The sequence below is a fragment of the Panulirus ornatus genome, chromosome 48, assembly GCF_036320965.1.
Source record: "Panulirus ornatus isolate Po-2019 chromosome 48, ASM3632096v1, whole genome shotgun sequence".
In the NCBI taxonomy this organism is placed as follows: Eukaryota; Metazoa; Arthropoda; class Malacostraca; order Decapoda; family Palinuridae; genus Panulirus; species Panulirus ornatus.
Window position 1 is genome coordinate 13,428,615 of NC_092271.1, and position 27,422 is coordinate 13,456,036.

The window sequence follows — 27,422 nt, forward strand, 5'->3', positions numbered from 1 at the left end:
AACTGGCTCAATAATGCCTTTTCTAATAAAAAAATATTGATAAAATATTTCTGAAAGTCTTTTAATAAAATTATTTGTATTACAATAAATGCAAACTAAATGTTGTCACTTTGTTTACTCATTTTGACAGTTTATTTCAGAAAACTAAGGCTGTGTCACTTCCCTCCCATAGTTTCTTCATATATGGCTTGCTCCGTGAAGTGCTTATTTGAATGGTACAGTGAGTTTTACACCCGTGAGTCTTCATCTGTTGCACATGATCGACTATCACACACCTTTGAAATTTCTGAATGCCATCTGCATTTACCATGTCTAGTTTTCATTCCTCCAACATTCTTATTTATATGTATATCTTAATGCGTGTATACCATCGACAAATTAGAGAAGGCTCCTTAATATATTTTTCTAGCCTTAAGATTTTGTGTAGTCAGTCCAGTACATTTTGTCTGATTGAAGAACAGTTGATAAAACATTATAAATTGTGATTGATGTTAATCATGATCATTTTTATGTTTTCCCTCGGAATGATTTTTTTCTCTCTTCAATTTTGCATCAGAAATGCAGAAATGAATCCTTGAAATGTTTACGCTCGTTGTCACTTTGTTTACTTCCGTCGAAGGGAGATCCTTGCGCCTGCGGGAATAAGGATTTCGGATAAAGTCTCATATCTTACTTTTGATGGATAGCTTTTCTGTTCCCTGGAGATAAAGGTGTATTTTGTAGAACATCAGCTATTAGGAGGTAAAAAGAGTATTTTGTAGACTATCAGGTACAAGGAAAACATGCCTTGAAAGGTACTACAATGTCAACTGTCAGCTTGTTATTTTTGCCCGAGTCAGTTTTGTTGAAAATATTTTCTTCGCTTTGTGCCGTCGACCTCTATTCTCTTTGCAGGTATGTAAACTTAGTTGACATATAAAGGTTTGGCTCAAGTAGAATTTAGGTATAGATTATGTGATTTTAGTAAATATGTAGCTGGAAGAAACGCGATTATTTACACACGAAAATTCTGTCAAACATTCTTGTCAGAGGTTATTCTTATTGAAAGCAGCCTCTATTTATATTACTTTATGTGTCTTGAATATTTTGGTAATTGTATGCATATAGTAATTATGGTTCCTTTAATGATTCCTCTCCCTCCCCCACTCTTCTGTGTTTGGTGAGGCCAGGTTACGGTATATATCTAATGAAATCCAACTTAAAGTAACAGAAATTCTTTAAGGGGCATATCCTCAAGCATGCCATGATTATTTACTTGGTAATTGTCGAGAATAATTTTGCATTACTGTTTGCTCTGAATATTGATTTTTGTTTATAAAGCCAGGGTAGGAGGGTAGGTTTTAGATGTAGATATAGCAATAACAGTTGCACAGCATAATTTAGAACATTACATTTTATTTATATTGCAAAAGATGATTAAGGTTATGTATATAAGGAAAGGTTTGGGTGTAATTAATGTAAAATTTTGTAATGTACTTCTAGTATATCAGCAAAGGCTATTATAACCTTGTGATCTCAACAAATAACCAAACTGGTAATGTATATAGTTGGCCAACACTTTGGCCCCAGTCAGTATTTTGTCCCGTACATACCATGATTGCACATGCATCATGCTAAGAATTGCATGACTGCTTGCTGTATCATTTGTTGACCATCAGCACCATGTTGGTGGGGGGGTATTTTCATGGTTGTGACTGATATATTTCAGTTAGAAAATTAGACATTAATTTGAATTTTGATTGTTCTGGAAATTAGGTATGGTTTTCATTAATTCTTTTTATCTGCTAAAAGTGCATTAGTTACATTTTGGATTAGTTAACTCCACAGTTTCCCCTGAACTGCTGTTATGACTGTACTTTTGTAATCACTATACAAGGCACTTAAGAATATAAGCAGCCATTTCACAAAGTGTTTGGTAATTATGTAATTTAAGGGTACCAAGGATCTACACTGTGAATATCATTAATTTCACCTTGAAGTAGTGGTGTAGTAAATGGAGTGACAACACTACATCTGACTGGTTTGGCTGATAATTTTGGGAACTTAAAATTTTGCTATGAATAGAAATATAAGTCACATTGATTATAAGAAAAAAATAGGAGATAAAACAGAATAGTAATGAACTAAAGATTTTTAGTTTTTTTTAATATTAAGTGAAAATAGTGGTTGACATGCTTCTGAATATATTTATTTTATTGTTGTATGAATATCTGAAACTGTGATATTAAAACAATTTTTAATCCCCCTTCAAAATCACTTGAGTTGGAAAAACATAAGTCCAAAATGAAAGGTTTGCATAAGGTGATAAGAATAAGAGTACAGGACATCAGGGAAAATTACTTTAAGGTTGATTAATGTAAAAGTAGGTAATAGACTTGTAAAAAGATAGCTGAACCTAGGTGTTGAAACTCATACCCTGAACAGTTTCTCTGATTTGAATTTGATATTAGCTTTACAAACCTCACCTAATGTTCCAAACTGTCGTGATTTATCATAATTGTCAATACTGTACTCGAAATATACAGTTTACCCTCACAAAAATACTTCATGAACATGATACTGGAATAGAGTTAGTAGGGAGAGGTCAGCACCTTCACAGTAACCAACTTCATCTCTCTTGTTCTTTTTTAAAACCAACTATGGCAAAGTGGACCCCTTTGCTTTCGAGAACATTACAGTGCAGTGATCAGGCTCTGCACTTCCAGTTGAACTGGCAGAGCATTTTCTGTGTGCATGAGTGGCCAGTCACATGTCCTCATCTGTAATCTCAAAGTAAGGTTTCCATTCCTAGTTGGAAAGTTATCACCTTAGAAAATGTACAAAATTGCTGAAGGGAAATAAATTTCAGTTTTCTGGTAATTGTTAATGTAAAAGGAGACAGAAAGTTGGTATGAGGATAGACAGATCAAAGGATTAGATGTTCGACTGTCGATGAATGTGTTAAAGGGTTTTGTGGGTGAATTCCTAACTGTGAATATAAGCATTGATGTGTTGAGTGATTTGGGCCTGAACATACTGGAGGGTGAGAGGCTTGCTAGGAATAGAGCGAATTGGAATGATGTGGTATACCAGGGTTGATGTACTATCAATGGTCTTAACCAGGTCATGTGAAAACATCTGGGGTAAATCATGGAAAAGTCTGTGGGGCCTGAATGTGGATAGGGAGCTGTGGTTTCAGTGCATTACACATGACAGCTAGAGACTGAATGTGAATGAATGTGGCCTTTTTTGTCTGTCTTCCTGGTGCTACCTCGCTGAAGCAGTGGGTAGTGATACTATTTCCAGTGGGATGGGGCAGCACCAGGAATGGATGAAGGCAAGCAAGCATGAATATGTACATGTGTATATATGTATATGTCTGTGTATGTCTATGTATATGTATGTATATTTTGGTATGTAAATGTATGTATATGTGCATGTATAGGCATTTATGTATATATATGTGTATATGAATGGATGGGCCATTCATTCTTCATCTTTCTTAGCGCCACCTCGCTGATGTGGGAAATGGCGATCAAGTATGATGAATGAATAAATAAATATAGTGTTGATTCTCATAGATTGATCACTTTTTCTGATTTGTTAACATTGTTGGTAGTAGTTGGTAAGCAGCCAACAACCAGGGAGGTATATTACCAGTACTGTCTGCCTGGCAATCGGTAGGGTTGGTGACAGCTGCATGTGTGTCAGCCCTTCAGTTTTTGTCTAGTTGCATTCCTCTGATCCAGGTAGCTGTCTTTTCTTTCTGCTGTACCCACACATGGACTACTGGCATTCAGTCCACAAACATACTATCTCTCCTTGTCTTACATAACTCTTGACAACACCTAACTCGGCTCATTCTTTATAACTAGATTTTTCTGTGATGAGCATTGTGTACTAGCCCTTTGTTTTTTCAGAAAGGTAGCAGCAGTAGATAGATGTAGTAATTAGAAGCATTTAGGCCAGAGCATTAGATAGAAACAGTAGATAGAAGTAGTGGGTAGGAGCATTAAGCTGTAGTCAGTAGGAACATTAGGTAAGAGCCTCTGCAAATACTGCACTAGAGCTGCCCTCTGCCAGTGGCCTATTAAGGGTGAGGCACTAAAGGCTAAGAAGCAGCACTGGAGCTCACTAGTTATGGAGAATCAGATATATAGATAGATAGAGGTGGAAGGATGGAGTGAAAAAGATTTTGAGCAATCGGGTACTGAACATACAAGGGGGTGAAAGGCATGCAAGGAATAGAGTGAATTGGAACGATGTGCTATACCGGGGTTGACGTGCTGTCAGTAGATTGAACCAGGGTATGTGAAGCGTCTGGGGTAAACCATGGAAAGTTTTGCTGGGCCTGGATATGGAAAGGGAACTGTGGTTTCGGTGCATTACACATGACAGCTAGAGACTGAGTGTGAACGAATGTGGGCTTTGTTGTCTTTTCCTAGCACTACCTTGCATGCGCGTGCGGGAGGGATGCCATTTCGTGTGTGGTGGAATGGATGAAGGCAGCAAGTATGGATATGTACATGTGTATATATAGGTGTGTCTGTGTATGTATATGTATGTATACGTTGAAATGTATAGGTATATACATGTGTGTGTGTATGCGTTTATGTATATACATGTGTATGTGGGATGGTTGGGCCATTCTTTCGTCTGTTTCCTTGCACTACTTCGTTAATGCAGGAGACAGCGACCAAGTATAATTAAATAAGATAGATAGATAGTTAACATAGTGTTACAGTTAATGTATGTCAACATTTGAAAGTATTTTTTCAATAAGAATTACTTTATTTTTTGCAGTGTTCACCCTCGACTTGCACGTCTTGTGGGTGATCTATCCCTCTGGCGCCATGTAGATTTTGGTCGAACACCCTTGAGTCTTCAGTTTCTCCATAAGTTTATACGATTTCTAGGTCCACATACCCTCACCATCACTGTAACAGGTTTTGTCAAGTCCAGTATTCGCTTGCCTCCAAAAGGTAAGAATTAGAAAATTATTGTTGGATTAAGCGTAAAGTGCTTTCATTATGAATGTGAGCTGGAAAAGAGGTTTTTGAGAAGTGATAACTGGAGAAACTGAGTAAAGATTTGGCGTAAATGAGGAATGGGAGGTAAATAAGGTGTAAGAAATATGTCATGTGGAAAGTGTGAGGTTGGCATGTGAGAAAAGGTGAAGAGTATGTGAATGGTGAGATAAGGAATTTAAGCTGCTTGTGAAAAGAGAGGTTTATAGGCATTACTTGCAGGGAGGGAGACATACAAGGGAAAGTAGCAGGAGGCCAAGAGGAAGATGCAGGGGCAGAAAAAGAGGGCAAGTTAGAGGTGGGTTGAGCGAGTATTAGCGAACAACAGGACAATAAGAATATGTTTCAAAAGGAGATTAATTATGAGAAAGACAAGAGAATGAATATTAACATCAATGTAGGGGGGCAGATGAGGAAATGGTAACAGGCATAGACGATGTAGAGTAGACGAGGTGAGTATTTTGAAGGACTCTTGAATGTGTTCGTAACAGGGTGGCAGATATGGGAGATTTTTTATTTTGAGGTAGGTGAAGTGAGATAGTCATGGCAAGAAGTTTGGTGAAAAAAGAGGTGGTGAGAGAATGGCATAAGATGAAATGCAGAAAAGGATTTTTTGTGGATGGGATTGCAATTGAATACCTTAAGAAAGGGGATGACTTGTGTTGTTGACTGGATAGTTGGGATCTTTATTGTATGTATGGCTTGTGTGATCGGGGCCTGAACATGCAGGAGGGTGAAAGGAGGGCAAGGAATAGAGTGAACTGGAGCGATGTGGTATACCGGGGTTGACGTGCTGTCAGTGGATTGAATCAAGGCATGTGAAGCGTCTGGGGTAAACCATGGAAGGCTGTGTAGGTATGTATATTTGCGTGTGTGGACGTATGTATATACATGTGTATGGGGGTGGGTTGGGCCATTTCTTTCGTCTGCTTCCTTGCGCTACCTCTCAAACGCGGGAGACAGCGACAAAGCAAAAAAAAAAAAAAAAAAAAATGGCTTGTGGTGAGGTACTTAAGGATTGGCAGAAGGCCTTTATATTGCCACTGTATAAAGGCAGTGGGATGAAATTGAATGTTTGAATTATTGAGGTATAAGTTTGTTGAGTGTACCTGGTATGTTGTAATGGGAACAGAGGTGATTGAGAGGGTGGTGTCATGCTCAGAGCATCTGACAGGGAACAGAGTGGAATGGTGGAGAATGTGTGCATCAGATGTTTGCTTCGGGGATTTTGTGTGGCAAATACTTAGCGAGACAGTTGGATTCATGGTAGCATTTATGGATCTAGAGAAAGCATATGATTGGGTTGATAGAAATGTTTGGGAAATCCCATTGCCTTGTTTAGATGAAGTGACTGGTTTGTCACCTGGCTATGAAGTTGGCCAGCCATTGTTTGTCATTGCTGTGGAGGGTTTTGTCTAGTATTTTTTGTATGCGGATGTAAACAGCTTGCTAAATTTTTCCTTATCCATGAACTTAAATTTAATAGTGTTATTTGCAAGCAGACAGTTGGTCTCGTGAACTATTCTTGTAATATGGGACTCTGGTGATTGGTTACAGACAGTCTCTCTCTCATCTTATTTTTTGCTTGATGATATTCATAATGAGGTCTTCTTCTACTGTGGCCCATCCTCATTACTTCACATTTGCTCAGGTTGAATTTGATGCATTCTTCCTTGCTTTTCACTTCTCTCATGACCTTTGCTTCATCTGCAAACAGACATAGGAGTCCATACCTTGTGGCAAGTCATTTACATATATCAAAGATTAATGGTCCTGTAACAGAACCCTGTGGACTCTGTTGGTGACCCCAACCCATTTTGAGAAGGTTACTCTAACATGCATCCTTTGTTCCCATCCATCAAGATGATCAGTCCATTGTAGGAGTTAACCATTATTCCAGCTTTGTATTCCTTTTTCTTGGGACACATCCCCATGTGTTACATGATTTTTCATTTCATCTGCAACCTATAACATTCTCCTTCTGTTAGTAATGTGACTTACAAATGATGACTGTGGTAACCTTTGGCAAATAAGACACAGGTCGACTATTGGAGACTTTTTTTCAGGAATAAAAGTACTACATTGTTTGTACCAGAAAATATGATATATCACATAATGTACATAATGAGAAAAAATTTAGATGTGATACAATACAGCCTATTCGTTGAAGTTTAGTGAGTTGGGAACAAGCATTTTGTAAGTCACAAGTCAGAATAACATCTCAAAGGAAGTTATGCATATTATGTTTATGATAAAAATAACATTTGAAATGTATCAGATACAGTAATGCAGAAAATGAAAGAAAACTTAAATGTGATGCTGTACACTACAGTATAAAATTAAAGCAAATTTTTAAAGCCCTTGAAATTTATGTTGTTACTACAGTCACTGTTACCACATATTGCAAAACTCAGTCTTTTCCCAGTTTCATGACAAACTGGTCCCTTTAACTTCTCAGTCTTCATCATCTTCACTGAGACCAACTACTGAATGTCTGTCTTGGTCTGTATCATTATCTACAGTTTCACAGTCATCATTTTCTAGGTCACTATCATCATGTGTTACCTCACTGATTCATCCCTTTGAAAATTATCACTCATTTCTTTCTAATTGTTGATTATGGTATTGGAGGAGTGATATGGAATATGGTCTCTGAACTAGTGCTATTTTCTTTCTCAATTTTCCTGATCACTGTCATTTTGAATAGGCACAGTTTTAATGTGATCTGTTTTGCCTTTTTTTCTGTGGCCATGACAGTACTGCATTGTAACTGACAGTGAACAAGTGATATGTTCAGCTCTACTGTACATAACTAGAAGTAAAATGACATTGTATAACATGGATATCACTATTGTGTCACGAGGACTCTTTAATCAAATGCATGTATACTGATCATGAACCAATGGCACACGTGGCATTAATCTTTGGCTAGTCAGAAGTGAGTTAAACCTGCTGTGGCTTTTGTTAGTATATTACATTTCTTTTTTGTTGGTATTTTTTTTGCATTTTCACAAAAATTCTTGGTCCCAGGAACCTAACCCCCCTTTTTCCCATAGGGTCTAGGTTATAGCATTCATGTTTTCTATTTCATTTTCAGCTGCTCCAGCTGGACAAGATTAGAAAAAATCTATTCATTCCTCTTCTGTCAGGGTGCAGGAATTAGTCTGCACACAGTTTATGTTCTCCATAACAGCTTCCTATACACATTCATTCATGGATATGGTAATGAGGATAGCTAAGATTTTGGGGGTCTTTCATATTGCTTTATCTGTTTTCAAGAATATTTAATGGAAATTCTGCCCCATAAGTAATACTTTGGTGTACTGTAGGGTCACAGTGTATCTCAGAAGCATTCTTGACAAGCTTAAAACGTCGTTGCCCACATCTTCAAGAACTCAACCTTCACCGTTGTTATATTGATGCCTCCACCACAAAATTCTCAGCTTTGCCTGCATCTCTCAAGAAGTTGTCTCTCTGTGGGTCAGCACTTTTTAATTTGCCACAGGTTAGTGTTATTCTAATCTTTTAAGCATTTAGCTTTTTTTATGAATAATAAAGAGGTTATAACATTATAACGAGTCTCACTCTTGTGCTAAACTTAATAACCATACTTTTATTCTTATTAACTCTTCAGCTTTTTCCTTTCACAGTTTCTCTGACTTAGACACAAGCTTCTGCAGTTTCTCACCCTAATTTACCACCAGAACCAGCAAACAGTAAGACTAACCACCCCACCATCTCCAGCAGACTGCAGATCTTCCCCTCTCCCTGAAACTCTCACATTCATCTCTTTCACCACCTCAGCCATAAATTGATTAATTAGCTATAGTGACATCACACTCCTTTGACTTAGACCCACCTTCACCTGGAACCACTCACCTTTCTCTCTTCCTACTTTCATATAACTTTTTTTTTTTTTTTCTTTTTTTTGCTGCTGTCTCCCGCGTTTGCGAGGTAGCGCAAGGAAACAGACGAAAGAAATGGCTTAACCCACCCCCATACACATGTATATACATACGTCCACACACGCAAATATACATACCTACACAGCTTTCCATGGTTTACCCCAGACGCTTCACATGCCCTGATTCAATCCACTGACAGCACGTCAACCCCGGTATACCACATCGATCCAATTCACTCTATTCCTTGCCCTCCTTTCACCCTCCTGCATGTTCAGGCCCCGATCACACAAAATCTTTTTCACTCCATCTTTCCACCTCCAATTTGGTCTCCCACTTCTCCTCGTTCCCTCCACCTCCGACACATATATCCTCTTGGTCAATCTTTCCTCACTCATTCTCTCCATGTGCCCAGACCATTTCAAAACACCCTCTTCTGCTCTCTCAACCACGCTCTTTTTATTTCCACACATCTCTCTTACCCTTACGTTACTTACTCGATCAAACCACCTCACACCACACATTGTCCTCAAACATCTCATTTCCAGCACATCCATCCTCTTGCACACAACTCTATCCATAGCCCACGCCTCGCAACCATACAACATTGTTGGAACCACTATTCCTTCAAACATACCCATTTTTGCTTTCCGAGATAATGTTCTCGACTTCCACACATTCTTCAAGGCTCCCAGAATTTTCGCCCCCTCCCCCACCCAATGATCCACTTCCGCTTCCATGGTTCCATCCGCTGCGAGATCCACTCCCAGATATCTAAAACACTTTACTTCCTCCAGTTTTTCTCCATTCAAACTTACCTCCCAATTGACTTGACCCTCAACCCTACTGTACCTAATAACCTTGCTCTTATTCACATTTACTCTTAACTTTCTTCTTTCACACACTTTACCAAACTCAGTCACCAGCTTCTGCAGTTTCTCACATGAATCAGCCACCAGCACTGTATCATCAGCGAACAACAACTGACTCACTTCCCAAGCTCTCTCATCCCCAACAGACTTCATACTTGCCCCTCTTTCCAAAACTCTTGCATTCACCTCCCTAACAACCCCATCCATAAACAAATTAAACAACCATGGAGACATCACACACCCCTGCCGCAAACCTACATTCACTGAGAACCAATCACTTTCCTCTCTTCCTACACGTACACATGCCTTACATCCTCGATAAAAACTTTTCACTGCTTCTAACAACTTGCCTCCCACACCATATATTCATAATACCTTCCACAGAGCATCTCTATCAACTCTATCATATGCCCTCTCCAGATCCATAAATGCTACATACAAATCCATTTGCTTTTCTAAGTATTTCTCACATACATTCTTCAAAGCAAACACCTGATCCACACATCCCCTACCACTTCTGAAACCTCATATAACTTACTTTCATGATTAAAAACTTCAGTAGCTTTGTTCCCACATTATATATTTGTGACACCTCCCACAAAGCATCTTGATCAACCACACCATACACTTTCTCCAAATCCATAAATGCCACATACAGATGCCTTTGTTTCTTTAAGTATTTCTCACTCAGATTCTTATGAGCAAACACCTAATCCATACATCCTCTACCACTTTAGAATCCACATTCTTCTTCTCCAGGCTGATGCTCTAAGCATGTCACCACACTCATGTACAACTTACCATGTATACCTCTGTAATTCAAGCTCTCACTTTTGTATGTCTTGCCTTCAGACAGTAGCAACAATCCTTGTGTACCTAACTTTGAGCCATACATAGATTAAAAATTCTAACAAACCAATCAACTTAATATTCACTCCCTTTCTGAAGAAATTTAGCTTCAGTCTGATCCACTCCTACCACTTTCACCTCTTCTGTTTTCACACACCCCCTTGCCATGACTCTCACATTGCATACATTCATGTCGAAAATATCCCACATTTTTCAACTTATCATCAGATACATTTAACTTCTTTAAAATACTCACGCCATCTTTTTTTCACATCTTAATTTCTTATCAATTCCATAGGTTTTCCTTCTTACATATTCTCTCATTTCTTTTGACCTCACACTTTTAACCTCCTTCCAAAATATTTTCTCGTTCTTCATGAAGTTTGCAGATACTCTTGCCTCATGGCTCTCATTTGGCCTTTTTTTTCTAAACCCCTGCACCTTTATCTTGACCTCCTGCCTCTTTCTCTTTCATATCTTTCAATGATTAGCACTCTTACCTTGAAGGCAACACCCAAACACCTCTTTTTTCTTTTTCAGTAGCAACTTAATTAGCTCATTCCACCACTCACTACCTTTTCTGAAATGCCCACATCCCACCTTGTACATGCCACACTTTTCTCACACATGTTAGTAGTGCTTCCCTAAATACCTCCCAATCCTTGCTTACTCCCTTAGCTGCATTTACTGATATCCTTTCCCATTATAACCCTATCTATCCTGGTATCTCTTTATTCAAGCCCCTTTTCCAAACTCCCTCAATTTCTTCACCCTCTTCCTACCCACATCATTTCCTCTTTTTGCTACACCTCTACATTCTTTCACCTCAGACCCACCAAGCAGTGATCAGACATCCCACCAGCTGCCACTTTACACATTCACATTCTTATGCACACCTATCACTTGGCACTTACGGTTGATAATACTCCCCATCTACTCCAGTTACCCATATATACTTATGTATGTCCCTTTCATTAACCCAGTTATTCCTAATCGCCAGTCCTTTTTTAGCACAATTTATCAGGCTCTTCCCCATTTTTCTTTACACTGGAGAACCCAAGCCCTCCAGTTCTACTCTCAAATGCCAGTTTACTTACTTTTGCATTCAAATCCCCTTTCACTTACAGTCTATCCCTAGCATCAAAATTGTTGACACCCTCATGAGACTCCACCCATAATTCTTACCTCACTTCCTCACTCCTCTTGTTACTAGGTGCTTAAGATTAATAATTGCCCATGTCTTGTAATCCAGGTTCACTTTTACCCACTATTATCTGGGGTTCACTTCTCTATAGTTTTCACACATTCCCACAACTCCTCAGCAGAAGTGCCACCCCTTCTTTAGCACTCATCATCTTACTAACCAATGACTTTACCCTAGGACATACTCAAACCATTCTTCTCCCTTCCCCTTAAGCTTATTTCTTGAAGAATTAGATTATTTTTCTCTTCATTGATACTCTATGTATTTTTCTACCTATTGAATATTATTAGAATCGCTTAGTGGTGGTGACATCTCCATTTTTCCGGCTGGAGAAGCATTTACCAGCGTTGGAGGAAGTGATACTTGAAGGCTGTGGTGCATGGCTAACAAGACAAGACCTCACTCTTCTCATGACCCATTGTCCAGCCTTACAAGTAGGTGCTATATGTAAAATTTTACTTTTTTTTTCTAAATGAAATATTTGAGGGCAATATGTGGTGTGAGGTGGTTTGATCGAGTGGGTGATAAAAGGGTAAGGGAGATACAGTGATGGAAAGAGTGTGATTGAGAGAGCAGAAGAGGGTGTGTAGAGGTGTTTGGACATGTGGAGAGAAAGAGTGGGGAGAGGTTGACAAAGAGGATATATGTCAGAGGTGGAGGGAATAAGGAGAAGCGGGAGGCCAAATTGGAGGTGGAAGGATGGAGTGAAAAAGATTTTGAGTAATCGGGGCATGAACATGCGGGAGGGTGAAAGACACGCAAGGAATAGAGTAAATGGAATGATGTGGTATACTGGGGTCAATGTGCTGTTAATGGACTGAACCACATTATGTGAAACATCTGGAATAAACCATAGAAAGGTCTGTGGGGCCTGGATGTGAATAGGGAGCTGTGGTTTCAGTGTATTACACATGACAGCTAGAGACTGAGTGTGTAGAGACTGAGTGTGAATGAATATGGCCTTTTTTGTCTTTTTCGTGGTGCTGTCTCACTGACACAGGGTGGTGATGTAGTTTCCTGTGAGGTGGGGTGGCAACGGGATTGGATGAAAGCAAGCAAGGATGAATATGTACTTGTGTATATATGTATATGTCTGTGTATGTATATGTTGATATGTACATGTATGTATATGTAAGTGCATGTGTGTGTATATATATATGAGTGGATGGATTTTTCTTTATCTATTTCTTGGTGCTACCTTGCTGATGCGGGAAATGGCAATCAAGTATAATAAGTTGGTGAGAGGACAAGAGCAAAGGAAGGAGTAGCACTACTCCTGAAGCAGGAGTTGTGGGAGTATGTGATAGAGTGTAAGAAAGTAAACTCTAGATTGATATGGGTACAACTGAAAGTGGATGGAGAGAGGTGGGTAATTATTTGTGCCTATGCTCCTAGTCATGAGAAGAAAGATCATGAGAAGCCAGTGTTTTGGGAGCAGCTGAGTGAGTGAGTTAGCAGCTTTAATGCACAGGACCAGGGTTATAGTGATGGGTGATTTGATTGCAAAGGTGAGTAATGTGGCAGTTGAGGGTATAATTGGTGTACATGGGGTGTCCAGTGTTGTAAATGGAAATGGTGAAGGGCTTGTAGATTTGTGTGCTGAAAAAGGACTGGTGATTGGGAATACCTGGTTTAGAAAGAGAGATATACATAAGTATACGTATTTAATTAGGAGAGATGGCCAGAGAGCATTATTGGATTATGTGTTGATTGATAGGCACATGAAAGAGAGACTTTTGGATGTTAATGTGCTGAGAGGGGCAACTGGAGGGATGTCTGATCATTATCTTGTGGAGGCGAAGGTAAAGATTTGTAGAGGTTTTCAGAAAAGAAGAGAGTGTTGAGAGTAAGTGAGCTTGGAAAGGAGACTTGTGTGAGGAAGTACCAGGAGAGATTGAGTGCAGTATGGAAAAAGGTGTGGGCAGTTGACATAAGGGGAGTGGGGGAGGAATGGGATGTATTTAAGGAAGCAGTGATGACTTGCGCTAAAGATGCCTATGGCATGAGAAAGGTGGGTGGCAGGCAGATTAGAAAGGGTAGTGAGTGGTGGGATGAAGAAGCAAGATTGTTAGTGAAAGAGAAGAGAGAGGCATTTGGACGATTTTTGCACGGAGGTAGTGCAAACGATTGGGAGATGTATAAAAGAAAGAGGCAGGAGGTCAAGAGAAAGGTGCAAGAGGTGAAAAAGAGGGCAAAGGAGAGTTGGGGTGAGAGAGTATCATTAAATTTTAGGGAGACTAAAAAGATGTTTTGGAAGGAGATAAATAAAGTGCAAAAGACAAGAGAACAAATGGGAACATCGGTGAAGGGGGCTACTGGGGAGGCAATAACAAGTAGTAGTGAAGTGAGATGGAGTGAGTATTTTGAAGGTTTGGAGAATGTGTTTGATGATAAGAGTGGCAGATATAGGGTGTTTTGGTTGAGGAAGTGTGCAAAGTGAGAGGGTTAGGGAGAATGGTTTGGTAAACAGAGAAGAGGTAGTGAAAGCTTTGCGGAAGATGAAAGCCAGCAAGGTGTTGGGTTTGGATGGTATTGCAGTGGAATTTGTTAAAAAAGTGGGTGACAGTGTTGTTGACTGGTTGGTAAGCATATTCAATGTATGTATGGTTCATGGTGAAGTGCCTGAGGATTGGATTGGTGGAATGTATGCATAGTGCCATTGTAAAAAGGCAAAGGTGAGTGTTCAAATTACAGAGTTTGTTGAGTATTCCTGGGAAATTATATATGAGGGTTTTGATTGAGAGGGTGAAGGCATGTACAGAGTACCAGATTGGGGAAGAGCAGTGTGGTCTCAGAAGTGGTAGAGGATGTGTGGATCAGGTGTTTGCTTTGAAGAATGAGGAATATTTAGAAAAACAAAAGGATTTATACGTAGCATTTATGGATTCGGAGAAGGCATATGATAGAGTTGATAGAGATGCTTGGTGGAAGGTATTAAGAGTATATGGTGTGGGAGATAAGTTGCTACAAATGGTGAAAAGTTTTAATCGAGGATGTAAGGCATGCGTACGTGTAGGAAGAGAGGAAAGTCATTGATTCCCAGGGAATGTCTGTTTGCCGCAGGGGTGTGTGATGTCCTCATGGTTGTTTAATTTGTTTATGGATGGGGTTGTTAGGGATGTGAATGCAAGAGTTTTGGAGAGAGGGCTTGGTAAGTGAGTCAGTTGTTTCGCTGATGATACAGCGCTGGTGGCTGATTTGAGTGAGAAACTGCTGAAGCTGGGGACTGAGTTTGGTCAAGTGTGTAAGAGAAGAAATCTGAGAGTAAAGGTGAATAAGAGCAAGGTTATTAGGTTCAGTAGGGTTGAGGGACAAGTCATTTGGGAGATAAGTTTGAATGGAGAAAAACTGGAGGAAGTGAAGTGTTTTAGATATGTGGGAGTGGATGGAGCCATGGAAGTGAAAGTGAGTCACAGGTTGGGGGAGGGGACGAAGGTTCTGGGAGCGTTGAAGAATGTGTGGAAGGCAAGAATGTTCTCTCAGAGAGCAAAAATGGGTATGTTTGAAGGAACAGTGGTACCAAGTGTTATATGGTTGCAAGGCATGGGCTATAGATAGGGTTGTGTAAAGGAGGGTAGATGTGTTGGAAATGAGATGTTTAAGGACAATATGTGGTGTGAGGTGGTTTGATCGAGTAAGTAATGAAAAGGTAAGAGAGAGGTGTGGTAATAAATACAGTGTGGTTGAGAAAGCAGAAGAGGGTGTATTGAAATTGTTTGGTCATGTGGAGAGAATGAGTGAGGAAAGATTGACAAAGAGGATGTATGTGTCAGAGGTGGAGGGAATGAGAAGTGGGAGACCAAATTGGAGGTGGAAGGATGGAGTGAAAAAGATTTTGAGTAATCAAGTCCTGGAAAGAGGGGCAAGTATGAAGTCTGTTGGGGATGAGAGAGCTTGGGAAGTGAGTCAGTTGTTGTTCGCTGATGATACAGCGCTGGTGGCTGATTCATGTGAGAAACTGCAGAAGCTGGTGACTGAGTTTGGTAAAGTGTGTGAAAGAAGAAAGTTAAGAGTAAATGTGAATAAGAGCAAGGTTATTAGGTACAGTAGGGTTGAGGGTCAATTCAGTTGGGAGGTGAGTTTGAATGGAGAAAAACTGGAGGAAGTGAAGTGTTTTAGATATCTGGGAGTGGATCTGGCAGCGGATGGAACCATGGAAGCGGAAGTGGATCATAGGGTGGGGGAGGGGGCGAAAATTCAGGGAGCCTTGAAGAATGTGTGGAAGTCGAGAACATTATCTCGGAAAGCAAAAATGGGTATGTTTGAAGGAATAGTGGTTCCAACAATGTTGTATGGTTGCGAGGCGTGGACTATGGATAGAGTTGTGCGCAGGAGGATGGATGTGCTGGAAATGAGATGTTTGAGGACAATGTGTGGTGTGAGGTGGTTTGATCGAGTAAGTAACGTAAGGGTAAGAGAGATGTGTGGAAATAAAAAGAGCGTGGTTGAGAGGGCAGAAGAGGGTGTTTTGAAATGGTTTGGTCACGTGTTTTGAAATGGTTTGGTCACATGGAGAGAATGAGTGAGGAAAGATTGACCAAGAGGATATATGTGTCGGAGGTGGAGGGAAGGAGGAGAAGAGGGAGACCAAATTGGAGGTGGAAAGATGGAGTGAAAAAGATTTTGAGTGATCGGGGCCTGAACATGCAGGAGGGTGAAAGGAGGGCAAAGAATAGAGTGAATTGGAGCGATGTGGTATACCGGGGTTGACGTGCTGTCAGTGGATTGAATCAAGGCATGTGTATGGGGGTGGGTTGGGCCATTTCTTTTGTCCGTTTCCTTGCGCTACCTCGCAAACGCGGGAGACAGCGACAAAGCAAAAAAAAAAAAAAAAAAAAAAAAAAAAAAAGTCCTGAACATACAGGAGGGTGAAAGGCATGCAAGGAATAGGGTGAATTGGAACAGTGTGATATACTGGGGTCGACGTGCTGTCAGTGGATTGAATCATGGCATGTGAAGCGTCTAGGGTAGACCATGGAAAGTTTTGTGGAGCCTGGATGTAGAAAGGGAGCTGTGGTTTCAGTGCATTACACATGACAGCTAGAGACTGAGTGTCAATGAATGTGGCCTTTGTTATCTTTCCCACTGCTTCATCACATGGGGAGGAGGGGGGGTGCCATTTCATGTGTGGCGGGGGGGCGGCGGGATTGGATGGAGGCATCATGTATGAATGTTTTCTTTTTTTTTTTTTTTTTCCGCTGTCTCCCACGTTTGCGAGGTAGCGCAAGGAAACAGACAAAAGAAATGGCCCAACCCACCCCCATACACATGTATATACATACGTCCACACACGCAAATATACATACCTACACAGCTTTCCATGGTTTACCCCAGACGCTTCACATGCCCTGATTCAATCCACTGACAGCACGTCAACCCCGGTATACCACATCGATCCAATTCACTCTATTCCTTGCCCTCCTTTCACCCTCCTGCATGTTCAGGCCCCGATCACACAAAATCTTTTTCACTCCATCTTTCCACCTCTAATTTGGTCTCCCACTTCTCCTCGTTCCCTCCACCTCCGACACATATATCCTCTTGGTCAATCTTTCCTCACTCATTCTCTCCATGTGCCCAAACCATTTCAAAACACCCTCTTCTGCTCTCTCAACCACGCTCTTTTTATTTCCACACATCTCTCTTACCCTTACGTTACTTACTCGATCAAACCACCTCACACCACACATTGTCCTCAAACATCTCATTTCCAGCACATCCATCCTCCTGCACACAACTCTATCCATAGCCCACGCCTCGCAACCATACAACATTGTTGGAACCACTATTCCTTCAAACATACCCATTTTTGCTTTCCGAGATAATGTTCTCGACTTCCACACATTCTTCAAGGCTCCCAGGATTTTTGCCCCCTCCCCCACCCTATGATCCACTTCCGCTTCCATGGTTCCATCCGCTGCCAGATCCACTCCCAGATATCTAAAACACTGTACTTCCTCCAGTTTTTCTCCATTCAAACTTACCTCCCAATTGACTTGACCCTCAACCCTACTGTACCTAATTACCTTGCTCTTATTCACATTTACTCTTAACTTTCTTCTTTCACACACTTTACCAAACTCAGTCACCAGCTTCTGCAGTTTCTCACATGAATCAGCCACCAGCACTGTATCATCAGCGAACAACAACTGACTCACTTCCCAAGCTCTCTCATCCCCAACAGACTTCATACTTGACCCTCTTTCTAAAACTCTTGCATTCACCTCCCTAACAACCCCATCCATAAACAAATTAAACAACCATGGAGACATTACACACCCCTGCCGCAAACCTACATTCACTGAGAACCAATCACTTTCCTCTCTTCCTACACGTACACATGCCTTACATCCTCGATAAAAACTTTTCACTGCTTCTTACAACTTGCCTCCCACACCATATATTCTTAATACCTTCCACAGAGCATCTCTATCAACTCTATCATATGCCTTCTCCAGATCCATAAATGCTACATACAAATCCATTTGCTTTTCTAAGTATTTCTCACATACATTCTTCAAAGCAAACACCTGATCCACACATCCTCTACCACTTCTGAAACCAAACTGCTCTTCCCCAATCTGATGCTCTGTACATGCCTTCACCCTCTCAATCAATACCCTCCCATATAATTTACCAGGAATACTCAACAAACTTATACCTCTGTAATTTGAGCACTCACTCTTATCCCCTTTGCCTTTGTACAATGGCACTATGCACGCATTCCGCCAATCCTCAGGCACCTCACCATGAGTCATACATACATTAAATAACCTTACCAACCAGTCAATAATACAGTCACCCCCTTTTTTAATAAATTCCACTGCAATACCATCCAAACCTGCTGCCTTGCCGACTTTCATGAATATATACATGTGTATATATGTATATGTCTGTGTATGTATATGTATGTATACGTTAAAATGTATTGGTATGTAAATGTGCATGTTTGTATATACATGTGTATGTGGGTGTGTTGGGCCATTCTTTCGTCTGATTCCTTGTGCTACCTCGCTAACGCGGGAGACAGCGACAAAGCATAATAAATATATGAAAATAAAAATAATTAGTCAGGTCCCAGTATAAACTAAGGATTGAGCAGATCATACTAGTCGAGTGCAGTGCTTTCTCAAGAATATGAAGAGAATAGAATATGTATACAGACATAAGTGGTATTTCCCTCATGACTGCTTATTTAAGAGCTCTGTTATCATACGGACCCTTAATGCTTAGTTAAAAGTTTTGTTTAACAAGGTAACTTCATTTAGCACTCACTGTGTCCAGTGAGTTTGTTGAGTATTCCTGGGAAATTATATATGAGGGTATTGATTGAGAGGGTGAAGGCATGTACAGAGTACCAGATTGGGGAAGAGCAGTGTGGTCTCAGAAATGCTAGAGGATGTGTGGATCAGGTGCTTGCTTTGAAGAATGTGAGGAATATTTAGAAAAACAAAAGGATTTATACGTAGCATTTATGGATCCAGAGAAGGCATATGATAGAGTTGATAGAGATGCTCAGTGGAAGGTATTAAGAGTATATGGTGTGGGAGGTAAGTTGCTACGCGGTGATAAGTTTTAATCAAGGATGTAAGGCATGTGTACGTGTAGGAAGAGAGGAAAGTCATTGGTTCCCAGGGAATGTCTGTTTACCGCAGGGGTGTGTGATGTCTTCATGGTTGTTTAATTTGTTTATGGATGGGGTTGTTAGGGATGTGAATGCAGGAGTTTTGGAGAGAGGGCTTGGTAAGTGAGTCAGTTGTTCGCTGATGATACAGCGCTGGTGGCTGATTTGAGTGAGAAACTGCTGAAGCTGGGGACTGAGTTTGGTCAAGTGTGTAAGAGAAGAAATCTGAGAGTAAAGGTGAATAAGAGCAAGGTTATTAGGTTCAGTAGGGTTGAGGGACAAGTCATTTGGGAGATAAGTTTGAATGGAGAAAAACTGGAGGAAGTGAAGTGTTTTAGATATGTGGGAGTGGATGGAGCCATGGAAGTGAAAGTGAGTCACAGGTTGGGGGAGGGGACGAAGGTTCTGGAAGCGTTGAAGAATGTGTGGAAGGCAAGAATGTTATCTCAGATAGCAAAAATGGGTATGTTTGAAGGAACAGTGGTACCAACAGTGTTATATGGTTGCAAGGCATGGGCTATAGATAGGGTTGTGTAAAGGAGGGTAGATGTGTTGGAAATGAGATGTTTAAGGGCAATATGTGGTGTGAGGTGGTTTGATCGAGTAAGTAATGAAAAGGTAAGAGAGAGGTGTGGTAATAAATACAGTGTGGTTAAGAGAGCAGAAGAGGGTGTATTGAAATTGTTTGGTCATGTGGAGAGAATGAGTGAGGAAAGATTGACAAAGAGGATGTATGTGTCAGAGGTGGAGGGAATGAGAAGTGGGAGACCAAATTGGAGGTGGAAGGATGGAGTGAAAAAGATTTTGAGTAATCAAGTCCTGAACATACGGGAGCGTGAAAGGCATGCAAGGAATAGAGTGAATTGGAACAGTGTGATATACCGGGGTCGACGTGCTGTCAATGGATTGAATCATGGCATGTGAAGCATCTAGTTTTGTGGGGCCTGGATGTAGAAAGGGAGCTGTGGTTTCAGTGCATTACACATGACAGCTAGAGACTGAGTGTCAGTGAATGTGGCCTTTGTTATCTTTCCCGCCGCTTCCTCACATGGGGAGGAGGGGGGTGCCATTTCATGTGTGGCGGGGGGATTGGATGGAGGCATCATGTATGAATATGTACATGTCTATAAATGTATATGTCTGTGTATGTATATGTATGTATACGTTAAAATGTATTGGTATGTAAATGTGCATGTGTAGGCGTGTTTGTATATACATGTGTATTTGGGTGTGTTGGGCCATTCTTTCGTCTGATTCCTTGTGCTACCTCGCTAACGCGGGAGACAGCGACAAAGCATAATAAATATATGAAAATAAAAATAATTAGTCAGGTCCCAGTATAAACTAAGGATTGAGCAGATCACACTAGTCGAGTGCAGTGCTTTTTCAAGAATATGAAAAGAACAGAATATGTATACAGACATAAGTGGTATTTCCCTCATGACTGCTTATTTTAGAGCTCTGTTATCATACGGACCCTTAATGCTTAGTTAAAAGTTATGTTTAACAAGGTAACTTCATTTAGCACTCACTGTGTCCAGAAAAGTAAAGTTGGTTCCAGTTGCTTGATGTTGGTCAAGGGGGCCCTAGGAACCATCCAGCCCACCTTGACCAATGGTACTGTTTTGAGTCAGTACTAAAGAATCTAAATGGAAATGTGCTGTCTTGATTTTTCCAGTAAAATGAAAGAAAAACTGGTGTCTCATGTGAGCATTGTTATGGTAGAGTTGGAGAGGATGTTTACTCATGAACTGGATGTTAACAACCAGTTAGCAGGTAAGAGAGAGATCAAAAAAACAGTGCCTGGACGTGATAAATGCCATCACTGACTTTTCTGATATCCAGGTGGTAGTACTTCCCTGGATGATGGATGTTTGTCACCAACCACTAGGATGTAAATTTCATTATGTCTTTATCAGTCAGTTAATCTTTCTCTTCTTAGCAAGATAATGTCATGATCAAGTGAACAGTGACCTCATTTACACATTCTCTTGCTGTCATGTGTAAATCAAGGGTATTTTGAAATTTATGGGATAAGATTATTAGATAATGTTCCTCTATGAATTTGCTGAATTTCAGTGTTTCATGTTGGTGTACTACATCAACCCAGAAGTTTTGCCCATAAGTTGTTATTAATGTACAAGTTTGAATATGCAGTGCTAACAAAAAAATATTTTCTTACAGATTGTGAATGTTGGTCCTGATAGGTACACACGCACAGGGCTTTTTTCATGGAATAGGTGTGATGACAAACATAGCAGCAGAATTATCCTCACTCGAAAATGGAGAGCTTAATTAAGAAATTGGAAAGATTAAGTAATTCCTGAAGTGAAGATTATGGAGAACTGACAGGGATATTTCACTTCAGGTGTCAGTTACCTAAATTCAGACTAAATGACATGACCATCATTCTAGTAAGGTGATATTCGATCACTTTTTCTTTTCAAAGACATAATTGATGCAAAATATAGTTGTACTAAAGTCAGTGAGAAAAACTTGAAGTATTGAAATCTCAAGGTGACCATGGCAATGCTGCACCGTGCACTGTTCACCTGGTTCCTACTCTTAGTGTTTCTTATTCTGTTGGCCCTCAGGTTGGATGAGAGAACCAGCTGGAATTGGTTCATAGTGTTTATTCCCATGTGGTTTTATGATGCTATACTTCTAATATACATAAGCATTCATATGATAAATGAGTGCCGGACAGCAGTAGCAGGGGCTGGAGGTTCACACCATCGCACAGCACGCCAGCGCATCTGTGCTTTTCTAGAGAGAGTGTGGCCACTGTCAGTTGTGATTCTCAAAATGGCATTTATGGTTGCACTTTGTTTTAAATTACAGAATCCTAAAGCTGAAATTAAATCATATCATGTTCTTTTACCACTTTGGACTCTACTGATGGGCCTTTGTGGCAATGTTCTTCACTGTCTTGTCCTGCAACATCAAGACTGATATCTGCATGAGGTAACAGCCCAGACCCATATATGGTCCTGGGAATAGGCATCTTATTGGGATTGAGAAATAATGTATATAAACAGATGGTATTATAACTTGTTGAAGCCTTGTGTATTTTAAGTACTGAGTAAACATATGGTATTCATTTAAGTCGTACCTTCTTTAAGATTTTTCTTCCAGATGAATGCAGTTGTGAACATCAGAAAAAGAATAGATACTAAACTCCCATGATGACATACTTAGATGACATTCATGTATCAGAATTTGCATAATAAATTACACTGAAACTTCTTGTTTGAATTTCCTGCAGGAAGTATACACACCACCATGATATATGAGCACATACGTGTTTATTTTCAGTATCCAGCTTCCCACTTTCAAAACAACTTCTTTCATGGTGAATCTCCTCCAAACAATACAGTAAATTACTATTACATTCAATATTCATTTAATCCTTTTGATTTTTGGTTTTACCCCTTCACCAGCTCCCATTCACCTTATGTACCTTTAAACCTTGTATAAAAAAATTGGGATTCACAGAGTCTCTGCTGGGTCCCCTCTGTAAGACTCATGAACTTCAATGCAATTTGAAAAAACTGACTAGACGTGGCCCATTAAGTGCATGAGTCATGCACTTCGCCACATCATACATCCAATTCAGCAATAACCAGTTTTTTATGTTGAAGGTTCCAGTTACAGACAAAAGTCCACATCAAGACCAGGCCTTATTTGAAATATAGAGATGATTATGAAATGGAAAAAGAAAAGAGGCTTGCAAGGGATAGAGTGAATTAGAACGATGTGGTATACCGGGACTGACATGCTGTCAATGGACTGAAACAGGGCAAGTAAAATGTCTGAGGTAAACCATAGCAATGTCTGTGGGGCCTGAATGTGGATAGGGAGCTGTGGTTTGGTGCATTACATATGACAGCTTGAGAATGAGTGAGAACAAACGTGACTATTTTTGTCTGTTTTCCTAGCACTACCTCGCTAAAGTAGTGGGTAGCAATGCTTTTCCTGTGGGTTGGGATGGTGCCAGGAATGGATGAAGGCAAGCAAGTTTGAATATGTACATATGTATATATGTATATGTGTGTGTATGGGCATTTATGTATATGTATATATATGTTGTTGATTGGCTGGTAAGGATACTCAATGTATGTATTTATCATGATGAAGTGCCAGAGGATTGGCAGAATGCATGCATAGTGCCATTGTACAAAGGCAAAGGGGATAAAGGTGAGTGTTCAAATCACAGAGGCATAGGTTTGTTGAGTATTCCTGGGAAACTATATGGGAGGGTATTGACTGAAAGGGCAAAGGCATGTACAGAGCATCAGCTTGGGGAAGAGCAGTCTGGTTTCAGAAGTGGTAGAGGATGTGTGGATCAGGTGTTTGCTTTGAAGAATGTATGTGAGAAATACTTTGAAAAACAGATGGATTTGTATGTAACATTTATGGATCTGGAGGTTTATGATAGGGTTGATAGAGATGCTTTGTGGAAGATTTTCAGAGTATACGGCATGGGAGGTAAGTTGCTCGAAGAAGTGAAAAGTTTTTAACAAGGATGTAAGGCATGTGTACAAGTAGGAAGAGGGGAAAGTGATTGGTTCCCAGTGAATGTCGGTTTGCAGCAGGGGTGCGTGATGTCTCCATGGTCGTTCAGTTTGTTTCTGGATGGGGTGGTTAGGGAGGTGAATGCAAGAGTTTTGTAGAGAGGGGCAAGTATGCAGTCTGTTGAGGATGAGAAGGCTTGAGAAGTGAGTCAGTTGTTGTTCACCGATGATACAGCCCTGGCAGCTGATTTGGGTTAGAAACTGCAGAAGCTGGTGACTGAGTTTGGTAAAGTAAGTGGAAGAAAGCTGAGAGTAAACAAGTTGAGAGTGAATAAGGGCAAGGTTTATTAGGTTCAGTAGGGTTGAGGGACAAGTTAACTGGGAGATATGTTTGAATGGAGAAAAACTGGAGGAAGTGAGGTGTTTTAGATATCTGGGAGTGGATTTAGCAGCGGATGGAACCATGGAAGCAGAAGTGAGTCACGGGAGGGGTTCTGGAAACGTTGAAGAATGTGTGGAAGGCGAGAACATTATCTTGGAGAGCAAAATAGGGAATGTTTGAAGGAATAGTAGTTCCAAAAATGTTATATGGTTGTGAGGCATGGGCTATACATAGGGTTGTGCAGAGGAGGGTGGATGTGTTGGAAATAAATGTTTGGGGACATTATGTGGTGTGAGGTGGTATGACTAAGTAATGAAAGGGTAAGAGAGTTGTGTGGTAATAAAAAAGAGTGTGGTTGAGAGAGCAGAAGAGGGTGTGTTGAAATGGTTTAGTCATATGGAGAGAATGAGTGAGGAATGATTGACAAAGGATATATGTGTCAGAAGTAGAGGGAATGAGAAGCAAGAAACCAAACTGGATGTGGAAGGGTGGAGTGAAAAAGATTTTGAGTAATTGGGGCCTGAACACCAGGAGGGTGAAAGGCGTGCAAGGAATAGAGTGAATTGGAACGATTTGGTATACCGGGGTCGATGTGCTGTCAGTGGGTTGAACCACGGCATGTGAAGCATCTGGGGTAAACCATGGAGAGTTTTGTGGGGCCTGGATGTGGAAAGGGAGCTGTGGTTTCAGTGCATTATACATGACAGCTAGAGAGTGAGTGTGAATGAATGTGGCCTTTTTTGTCTTTTCCTATTGCTACCTCGTGCAGGGGTGGGGGGATGCTTTCATGTGTGGCGGGGTGGTGAATGGAATGGATGAAGGCAGTAAGTATGAATATGTACATGTGTATATGTTGAAATGTATAGTTATGTATATGTGCATGTGTGGGCATTTATGTATATACATATGTATGTGGGTGGGTTGGGTCATTCTTTTGTCTGTTTCCTTGCGCTACCTCGCTAACACAGGAGACGGCGATTAAGTATGATAAAAAATATTCATATAATTCATGTGTGGTGGGGTGGCAACAGGAATGGATGAAGGCTGCAAGGATGAATATGTACATGTGTACAACTGGAGGGATGTCTGATCATTATCTTGTGGAGGCTAAGGTGAAGATTTGTATGGGTTTTCAGAAAAGAAGAGTGAATGTTGGGGTGAAGAGGGTGGTGAGAGTAAGTGAGCTTGGGAAGGAGACTTGTGTGAGGAAGTACCAGGAGAGACTGAGTACAGAATGGAAAAAGGTGAGAACAATGGAAGTAAGGGGAGTGGGGGAGGAATGTGATGTATTTAGGGAATCAGTGATGGATTGCGCAAAAGATGCTTATGGCATGAGAAGAGTGGGAGGTGGGTTGATTAGAAAGGGTAGTGAGTGGTGGGATGAAGAAGTAAGATTACTAGTGAAAGAGAAGAGAGAGGCATTTGGACGATTTTTGCAGGGAAAAAATGCAATTGAGTGGGAGATGTATAAAAGAAAGAGACAGGAGGTCAAGAGAAAGGTGCAAAAGGTGAAAAAGAGGGCAAATGAGAGTTGGGGTGAGAGAGTATCATTAAATTTTAGGGAGAATAAAAAGATGTTCTGGAAGGAGGTAAATAAAGTGCGTAAGACAAGGAAGCAAATGGGAACTTCAGTGAAGGGCGCAAATGGGGAGGTGATAACAAGTAGTGGTGATGTGAGGAGATGGAGTGAGTATTTTGAAGGTTTGTTGAATGTGTTTGATGATAAGAGTGGCAGATATAGGGTGTTTTGGTCGAGGTGGTGTGCAAAGTGAGAGGGTTAGGGAAAATGATTTGGTAAACAGAGAAGAGGTAGTAAAAGCTTTGTGAAAGATGAAAGCCGGCAAGGCAGCAGGTTTGGATGGTATTGCAGTGGAATTTATTAAAAAAGGGGGTGACTGTATTATTGACTGGTTGGTAAGGTTATTTAATGTATGTATGACTCATGGTGAGGTGCCTGAGGATTGGCAGAATGCGTGCATAGTGCCATTGTACAAAGGCAAAGGGGATAAGAGTGAGTGCTCAAATTACAGAGGTATAAGTTTGTTGAGTATTCCTGGGAAATTATATGGGAGGGTATTGATTGAGAGGGTGAAGGCATGTACAGAGCATCAGATTGGGGAAGAGCAGTGTGGTTTCAGAAGTGGTAGAGGATGTGTGGACCAGGTCTTTGCTTTGAAGAATGTATGTGAGAAATACTTAGAAAAGCAAATGGATTTGTATGTAGCATTTATGTATCTGGAGAAGGCATATGATAGAGTTGATAGAGATGCTCTGTGGAAGGTATTAAGAATATATGGTGTGGGAGGCCACTTGTTAGAAGCAGTGAAAACTTTTTATCGAGGATGTAAGGCATGTGTACGTGTAGGAAGAGAGGAAAGTGATTGGTTCTCAGTGAATGTAGGTTTGCAGCAGGGGTGTGTGATGTCTCCATGGTTATTTAATTTGTTTATGGATAGGGTTGTTAGGGAGGTGAATGCAAGTTTTGGAAAGAGGGGCAAGTATGAAGTCTGTTGGGGATGAGGGAGCTTGGGAAGTGAGTCAGTTGTTGTTCGCTGATGATACAGCGCTGGTGGCTGATTCATGTGAGAAACTGCAGAAGCTGGTGACTGAGTTTGGTGAAGTGTGTGAAAGAAGAAAGTTAAGAGTAAATGTGAATAAGAGCAAGGTAATTAGGTACAGTAGGGTTGAGGGTCAAGTCAAATGGGAGGTAAGTTTGAATGGAGAAAAACTGGAGGAAGTAAAGTGTTTTAGATATCTGGGAGTGGATCTGGCAGCGGATGGAACCGTGGAAGTGGATCATAGGGTGGGGGAGGGGGCAAAAATTCTGGGAGCCTTGAAGAATGTGTGGAAGTCGAGAACATTATCTCGGAAAGCAAAAATGGGTATGTTTGAAGGAATAGTGGTTCCAACAATGTTGTATGGTTGCGAGGCGTGGGCTATGGATAGAGTTGTGCGCAGGAGGATGGATGTGCTGGAAATGAGATGTTTGAGGACAATGTGTGGTGTGAGGTGGTTTGATCGAGTAAGTAACGTAAGGGTAAGAGAGATGTGTGGAAATAAAAAGAGCGT

The 27,422-nt window shown here is 40.6% G+C and overlaps 1 protein-coding gene across 1 annotated transcript; it reads left to right on the forward strand.

Moving 5' to 3' along the window:
• The first annotated feature begins 591 nt into the window (after positions 1-591).
• On the forward strand, positions 592-22,699 carry LOC139764105 (F-box/LRR-repeat protein 12-like). Its single transcript, XM_071690600.1, has 5 exons — positions 592-894; positions 4,783-4,961; positions 8,336-8,511; positions 12,124-12,267; positions 21,642-22,699. The coding sequence occupies exons 1-5, from the start codon at positions 803-805 to the stop codon at positions 21,750-21,752; spliced, it is 702 nt and encodes a 233-aa protein (XP_071546701.1). The 5' UTR covers positions 592-802; the 3' UTR covers positions 21,753-22,699.
• The last annotated feature ends 4,723 nt before the right edge of the window (positions 22,700-27,422 follow it).